The 8,537-nt window shown below is 40.3% G+C and overlaps 1 protein-coding gene across 1 annotated transcript in view; it reads right to left on the reverse strand.

The window, feature by feature from the left end:
* Positions 1-1,079: 1,079 nt before the first annotated feature.
* LOC122713802 (homeotic protein empty spiracles-like) overlaps positions 1,080-8,537 on the reverse strand; it is a 48,679-nt gene continuing 41,221 nt past the window's right edge. Inside the window, exon 3 of the mRNA XM_043934576.1 lies at positions 1,080-2,789. Coding sequence (XP_043790511.1) covers positions 2,517-2,789 — 273 coding nt within the window. The 3' untranslated portion in view covers positions 1,080-2,516. The remainder of the gene's footprint in view (positions 2,790-8,537) is intronic.

An 8,537-nucleotide genomic window follows, 5' to 3' on the forward strand; every position in this document is an offset into this window, starting at 1 on the left:
TACTGGAAGTTTTTCTCTTCTTCTTCTTCTTCTTCTTCTTCTTCTTCACTTTCTAATAAGGGGGGGAAAAGGGTTACGAAGTTTGGCACTCTCATGTTTTCCTTTCTTTTTTTTTTCCTTTTTGTTTTTTTTTTTTTTCTTTTTCATTTTCAGTCACACTGGAACGCAGTGTTGCGCGGATGCGAAGATCGATTTCTAAGTTTTATGAATTCGTTTGAATTAGCATTTAATATTGATCATACGATGACAAATAGAATAAAGAATTCAAACAGATCGTTAATTCGTAAAAATAATTTCAAATTCGATGAAAATTCTAATCCAAATTCCAGTCGTTAAAAGTCGTCGAAAACTGCTATAATTTTGAAAATAAAAAAAAAAAGAAAAGTCTTTCTTACCGATCTAGTATTTTTAATCAAAGTAAACAATGATGCGAGTAATCAGTAATCCGCCATGTTGACGCCATGTCAGTGAAAATTTCCATCCAAATTCCGATACAATATTTTTCTCTTTTTTTCTTTCGTCTCTGATTATCGAGTGTTTAATTTGGTGCACATAATTTCAAAACTTACTGATTTCATGAAACGTAGAAATTCAAACGCATATCCATATTTCAGTGTGCGTAGGTCGCTCGAATCGCGTGTCCACACATCATCAACAAGCACTCATATTCCTCTTATCCCTTTCTCTCTACATAATCCTCTCTGCGTAATCATCAACTTCCTCCAAAAGCGATCAAAACGCGCTTTTCCACGTCGAATTATTTACATTACATCGTATAGATTACACGCACTCATACACGCGCACAAACATACACTCGCTCACACGCGCATATACGCGTTCACACACGTACGCAAATACCACACGTCCTTCCGTTTCGATCCTTTCAACAACGAAACGGGGGGACGCTTGATCCACCACGGATCACAGTCTACGATTCTTCTCGATATTTATTCATTTATTTATTTATTTATTTATTTATTTATATGTACACGAGCAGATTGTGCTCCGCCATCAGAGATTTTTATGGCAAGATGCGCGTGAACGCGATATATTAATAACCATTTAGAGGAGGATTAGAAACCCGTCTGATCTATTCGATCCGTTTTCCATTAAAAAATATTCCGAAAGGAATAATCCTCGAAATATATTCCCAAGGAACATATTCTCTCGCGTTTCTCTTCGAATCGATCGAGGAACTATGGTACAAGAAAAACACCGGGAGAAATTAGATATCACCGAGAGTAGCGCAATTCCATCCGTCGAGAATGGTGTGTTGGAAAAAAGTTCGAAAAGGTCGATCGAGTTTCTTCGAAAACGTTTCAACGGGCTACGTTGAAGCTCGAGCTTCCGCCGGAAACCGGTCCATTTGGCCTCGGCTCTAGGGGGAAACAATGCCTCCATTAATCCAGCTTCCGCGCACAAACTTCGAAAAACGAAGTTGCGCAATTCCTTCGATCGTCTTGGAAAGTCTGGTCACGTTTTTCTTTTTCTCTCTCTCTCTCTCTCTTTTTTTCTTCGATCGCTTTCGACGAGGGGGATACGAGGGTGAGCTATATGTCAGTCTTGCCAACGAAGGGATCTTGCCAAAGTGCAGTCTTCCGTCGTCGTCCAACGACGACTAGTGGAATTGCCGATCGATGGAGAAACATCGGCAATTCCACGATCGAACGATCATGAGCTTATCCACGCGCGCTCCAACGTCGCGCGCTGCTCATTCGCTCATTCACTTTTGCGATCTTTGGAAACGCGCAATTCCTCGACAATTCCTTCGAATTGTCCTTGGTTCCGATCCTTTACATCTTCCCTAGCCTCTTCTATCCGCCGCTTTCCGTCCCGTTACATCTTCCCTCGATGCATTCTTTTCTGGAATTTCGACAATTCCACAAGTCTCTCTAATTGTTTGAGCAGTCTGCTGAATTGCAAGACAATCGAGACCTCGTGTAACACTCACTTCCTAAGATTGTGACACACGCGCGATCTCACTATCGACAATTTTTTTTTTATACAATTTCTGGTCGATCGGCAAGAAATTTTTCCATTTCCACCGACAATTCTCGAGATTTCGATCACTCGCACTAAGTATCGTTCGGCAACTCCAGCCGTTCCATCGAAGTTTTTGTTTTGTTTTGTTTTGTTTTGTTTTTGTTTCAATCCCCAATCTTTTCAAATTCGAGAACTCTCTACACTTTTCACTGCGACGTTCTTTGGATGTTCACGATAAAAAAAAAAAATTTCTTCTCCGGCAATTCCAAAAAAGATTCTCGATTTCGTCTCGATACATCCTGTTCCTTGGCTTTACACCCCCGCGATTCCAAATTTTTACACGGGCAAGCCGGGCAATTCCGGCAATTCCATCGCACAGTACAACAAAATCCAAAAGGTTTTCCTTTCTCCATAGGGGTCTTATATTCTTCTTGTCGATCATGATCGAACCACGGTTGCCACAAATTCGAGCAATCGTTCATCGTCGGTCAGACGCAATTCCTGGCACCTTAGTCCAGGCAGAGAACGTCTAGCTACGCCTCCGAGCCGCTAGAACACTCCTCCGCCTCCGGATCGATGTGCTCCTCTTCCTCCTCCTCCTCGTGGTGATAATCTCCGGTCTCCTGTTGCCATTTGCTCACGTGATGGGTGTTCTTATTGTTGGAATTGTTGTTCGTGTTCCCGCCCCCTCCACCGCCGCCACCACCTCCGCCTCCACCGCCCCCAGATTGCTGCTGCGCTTTCGCCTCCTCCTCTTGCTGCATCCGCTTGTGCTTCGTCCGTCGGTTCTGGAACCATACCTTCACCTGCAACGATCAGAAATCGATTTTCCTCAATTCGATTGCAGTTTTACAAATTATGAAACAAATTTAATACGAATCGAATAATAATAATCGAGTTAAAATAAATTGTCCGCTTGAGAATTCCTAATATTCTGGTGACAAAATAATCCAATATTTTTCCATTTCGAATTCCATCTTTTGTAAAAATAGTATTCCAAAATTAATCGTGAATTGTAACTTTGACGAAATAATTTTGAAAATTATAATAAGCCATATCTAGTAAGAATTATTACAATTCATGAGTTATAACAAGATTAATAAAGTCGATGAATTTTTACGCGATCTCAGAAACAATTCCTCTCTCCCTTCTATGAAAAAAAAAAAAAGAAAAAAAGAGGGAAAATAAAGTAAAAATTATTCCTTTGATCCGAGCGCAAGCCAAATCACGTCTAAAGCGTGAATAATCGATCCGGCCAATCCAATTCCAACATTGGTAGGGGTTGTGCGACCCCACAGCCTCGGCAAATTAAGTGGCAACTAGTTATAATCCACCCCGGTGTATCAAGGAGCCACCCCTTAACGGGGTGTATCCGGTTACAATGGGCCGTGTCGTTGACGCGGAACCCCTTTCGCCAAGGGGGAAAAGAAAAAGGGATGGGACGATTGGCTGGAAAACGATCCCGTGCCCGAGAAATCGTCCATTGTCCCCGGATCGACTACGTTAGATACACATTGTCCTGTTCCTGCTTCCTGCTTCGGGTGGAAGGGTTGAAAGGGCTCCCCATTTTCGAATTATCTACGCGTGAAATCAGCATTGTCGACGATCGAAAGAGGGGAGGGGTGGTGGAAAAGGGTGGAAGGGGGCCATGTTTGTCTAACATACGATCCAACGTGGTTTTGACAAGACCCGGATTAACCCCTCGTCGAGGATCGAACGACGTGCGTGGAGATCGTTCAGCGATACGGTTTGCAAATGGAAATTGTCACGATGATGGAGTTTAGAGTGGAATTTGGGGTGGAAATAGGGCGAGGAACGAAACGGTTTAACTCGTGTTTGGGAATTCTTTTCTTAATTGAATTTGGATGGATTTTCTTTTCTTTAAAATTCAAGTATTTTCGGCTGATTTCAAGTTTCGAATTTTTGATTAACGAACGAGGATTTATTCGTTTCGATATGAAGAAATTGTGAGCTTGTTCTTTTTCTAATTAAATATGAAAGATCGACAGGATCGTTGAATTTCGACGCTTTTGAGTTGATATAAGGATTGGATTTATTGAATCAAATGAGAAGGATAAAAAGGATGATATAAATTCATTTCTAAAAATCATAATCTCAAGAAGATTTAATTAATCTTCCTTTCAAAATTCCAATCTTACCAATTATTCACCACACGAAAACATATTTTTTGTAACGTTTTTATAAAGAGAATATAACGCAGACATTAAAATTTAAAAACCTGTTCCACTAAAAATAAATAAAAGTAAAGTGTTAATATATTTATGGAACCAAATTTTTAAGGATCAAACACGAAACTTCTCCACGAAATTATAAAAAAAATCTCAAAAGTTGAACCTTATTTATATAATCAATTAAAGAGAACAAATAAGATAGCTCCATCTCCGTCGCTCTCTCTTGCCGCAAACTTAAAATTGTAAAACCTTAACGAATAAATCTTAACCTTAAGATTTTTTCTCAATTCTTAATTCTCGTTCTCAAATTTCAAAAAATTCGAGGACCGAAATCCGAGAAATCACGAGGGGGGAAAGATTGCGCGCATAAATCGTCCAAGCATTGTTTGGAACATCTTTTATACGATTTTTACGAACCATGCTACTGCACACCCCCAATAGCAAAACAGCAGCGTCGTCGACGAAGCGACGATGACTCGAGGGAGGGGGAGCGGTGGAGAGATAGCCAGGTTAAACCGAGTGTAAATCGAGCCGCAGTAAGGGTGGTGGAGGGGTGGCGGTCTCCCGAAAGAGGAGAAACGCTCGAGCTGATCCTGGGGAACGGGCCACGTAGAAAGGGGTGGCCGGGTGTTTCCGCGTGCGTGAAGATCCGCCAATCGGGTTTCAGGAGCGGCCGTGGTCGCCACGGCAACGCCTCGGGGACGCCTAGGGTGATTACGAAATGGGGGGGTAACTCGATTAAACGTACGGCACGCCGAGGAGGGTGTCCTGTGGGGGGAGAAGGTAAGGGGTCGCGATTCTCTATTTGCCCTCTTAATCATCCGTTAAGTGCCACAATCCTCGAAAGGTCCCCCTGGGTGCTACGTAGTACAGAGAAGGAGAAGGGGAATTAGTAGAAGCTCCCACGTCTGTGTTACGTTACATACGTGTACGTGAAATTCTCCTTTCCCCTCCCTCCCCTTTCTTGTCTTCTTTCTCACACGTCTCGTTAATTTCCTCCGGCTAATTGTTCGCTTTACTCGAGTTAAAGGGGGTGTGGGAAATCGAGGTCGTGCAAGGAGTTTAATATTATTGGAAAAATTAAATTGGTATTATTGTACCGATATTATATAACAGATAAAATTTCCACTTTATTAAATCGTAAATAAGACAACACTAGAGCTACTGTAGTAACCGATTAGAGAAACGTAAATTATTAGTGAAAAAAAAGAAAATAAAATAGAAAATCTATATCTGAAACTGAAAAGTATCCTTACGTCCAAGAATCGCGACGCGATCGAACCTTCTCCAACTCTGGCTCGAACCGATTGGTCGCGCGGTGGAACTGGACAACCGATCGAATAACACGAGGCCTTCCATCCCTCGATCGAATTACCACGCGGATTACGGCTAATAACAATCCTCGAGGATCGGCCGGTTGGATAACGAAGCCGTGTGTGTATGTGTGTGTGTGTGTATAAATGTGTGTACGCGGTTTAACGTACGTGCGCGAGGGAGAGCCGTAATTGAAGCTGCTCCCGGGACGCTGCGCTAAGTGACAGGTGAACACCTTATACGCGAAAAGGGATAAAAGTGGATATGGCGCGCCTACTCCTCTATGGGGAAGAGGACGAGAGAAGGACGGCGCAGGTGTGCGAGGACGTGCTAGTCGGAGTGGAGGCTGGTTCGTGGAACGTCTTCCACGTCTTCCTTGAAAGGAGTCGCGAGGCACCGACTGTCTTACCATATTTGCGTTTCGGAAATTTCGCTGATTGATGGCGACCAACCGCATGGGCGTAATTGGCGTCCCGCGGATCTTAGGTGGCGAGAACATGGCGATTGGGCGGTGACTGGGCTTCAGAGAGGAACGGAGAGAGGAGGTGCATCCGGGGGGGTGCTCGTCCTTCTTTCACGCGTCGTGATGCTTCAGGTCGAGTATATTTTTTACGTTTTTTTTTTTTCTTTACTTTTCTTTGGCTCGTTGGTTGGAGGTTTAGGAATAGGTAAAGGTTTCAGAGTGAGAAAATTTTATATTGTCGACTGTTTTTTTTTTTTTTTTTTTTTTTTTTTTNAGAGGGGGTGAAGAGTTTTCGATTGATTCTTTCTTTTTGAAATTTTTCAGGTGGTCGAATTTTTGGAAGAGATAAAGGTTTAAGAATTTTAAATTATCGATTGTTTTTTGAATTTTTAATTTGGTTTTTTGAGATTTGAGAGCGAATGAGTTTTTGATTGATTCTTTCTTTTTGAAATTTTTCAAATGGTCGAATTTTTGGAAGAGATAAAGGTTTAAGAATTTTAAATTATCGATTGTTTTTTGGATTTTTAATTTGGTTTTTTGAGATTTGAGAGGGGGTGAAGAGTTTTCAATTGATTCTTTCTTTTTGAAATTTTTCAGGTGGTCGAATTTTTGGAAGAGATAAAGGTTTAAGAATTTTAAATTATCGATTGTTTCTTGGATTTTTAATTTGGTTTTTCGAGATTTGAGAGTGAATGAAGATTTGGACAAGAGTTTTTTTCTTTTTGAAATTTTTTAGGTTTTTTTTTGAGTAGATAAAGATTTGAAAATTTTAAATTATCGATAAAATATGTTTTTTGGATTTGTTGTCTTGAGATTTGAGAATGGATAAAGATAAAGTAAGGAGATTTGAATAAGTTTAAATCATTTGTTGAATTTCTTCCTTTTTGAACAAATTGCAATCTAATTTTGAACGAAAATTTTAATAAATTTTTGGATTTTAGATTTAGAATTTATAGTTAAACCAATTTATAGAGTAATTTGGAGGTTGATTTGGATCTTTGAATCGTTTTTTTCGTGAAACTTTTGGAATATCTTGCCAATTAAAATTGAAATATCTAAATTTTTGATTGATTGCTTTAAATGAATTAATTTTTATATGAATTAATTAAGTTAGATTTGAAAAATTAGTTGTTTTTTTTTTCCCTGAGGAATTTGCGTTTTTAGATGATTTTGTAATTTCGATTTTTTTTTTTTTTTTGATACGATATAAAATTTTTACGCGATAAGATGAACGTGATAATAGCCTTTTCGAAGAAAATTGAGTAAGTAGTTTTAAATTGGAGTGTCACGGAAGATGGTAATCACGGTTTCGATTAAACCCATCTGATAATTGGTATTCTAATTACGTCCATATCCAGTCGATCTCGTTATAAAACGATGATGGTCGTCAGATGGTCGTGCGAAAAAAAAAGAGTGGGAAGAGGGGGAGGGAGGAGGAGGAGGAGAAGAAGAATATAGGAGAATCGAAGGTTTCGAGGTCTAATCTATCAGAGTCCTTTACGTCCGCTGTTAAATATAATTATCGACTCTTTTTACTATCCACCTTGGAAATTGGATGTTCCTTAATGGAAATTAATATCTACTGTGATTGCCATTCCCCATTTTCTCCTCGTCACGGCACGGAAACGCAATCCTCGCCATCCTTTTATTATAATTAAAACTTGACACTTTGAAGGAATTTACAGAACGAAGCCCCAATGAATTCAATGAGAATGTATCAACACTTTGTGAAAGTTTAAAGTAAAATCTTATTATCTTTCAAACAATTACGAGAAATTGGTATTTTATTAACAATCATGGAAGTAGTTTAAATCTTACACCTACTTTCTAGAATTTGAAATAAAAAAAATTTATAAAATTTTAATTTTTCCCTCAACCATAGAGAGAGAGAGAGAGAGAGAGAGAGAGAGAGAGAGAACAAGCTTGAAAAGACTTTCGTCTCGTTGAATGAAATAAATTACATACACGCTTCCAAACTAACTAATTTCGCTTCCTTCAAACCGCATCAAACTACATACATACATACACACATCTACCGAATTAATTCAAAATCAAATTCAAAAAAAAAAAAAAACACATCATAGTCGCTTACTTGTATTATTAATTTATTCAAAAATTCCGCTCGCTCGTGTTTCAAAATTTAATAATAAAAAAAAAAAAAAAAAAAAAATTACAATCAAATCTCCTCCCCCCCTCCCCCTTCCCAATTTCCTACCTGAACCAGAAATCGGTCCAGACTCGGCCAGTTAAATATATTCAAATCGATCCCGTCCTCCCCCCCCCTCCCCCTCCCCCTTTTCCAACGTTTCCACCCGAAAATATCCATTTCCAAACCCCCGAAAAAAATGCTCTTTCTCGATCGAGGAACGGGAGGTGGATTAAACGAGGGGGAGGGGGAGGGGGAGGGGGATGGCGAAAGAAAAAACAGACGTGTCGTTTCTCCCCGGCCGGAATCAAATCCGCGCGGGGCCAATGGCTGCTGCCCACGCCGGTAATCCCCTAGGGACTGGCCAGTCACGCTCGAAACATTATTTTTAATCCCCGGGCGTCCGACGCGTCGCGACGATCCACGCCTCCCCCCCCCC

This window comes from Apis laboriosa, unplaced genomic scaffold (assembly GCF_014066325.1).
Source record: "Apis laboriosa isolate Shangri-la unplaced genomic scaffold, ASM1406632v1 scaffold26_cov146, whole genome shotgun sequence".
Classification (NCBI taxonomy): domain Eukaryota; kingdom Metazoa; phylum Arthropoda; class Insecta; order Hymenoptera; family Apidae; genus Apis; species Apis laboriosa.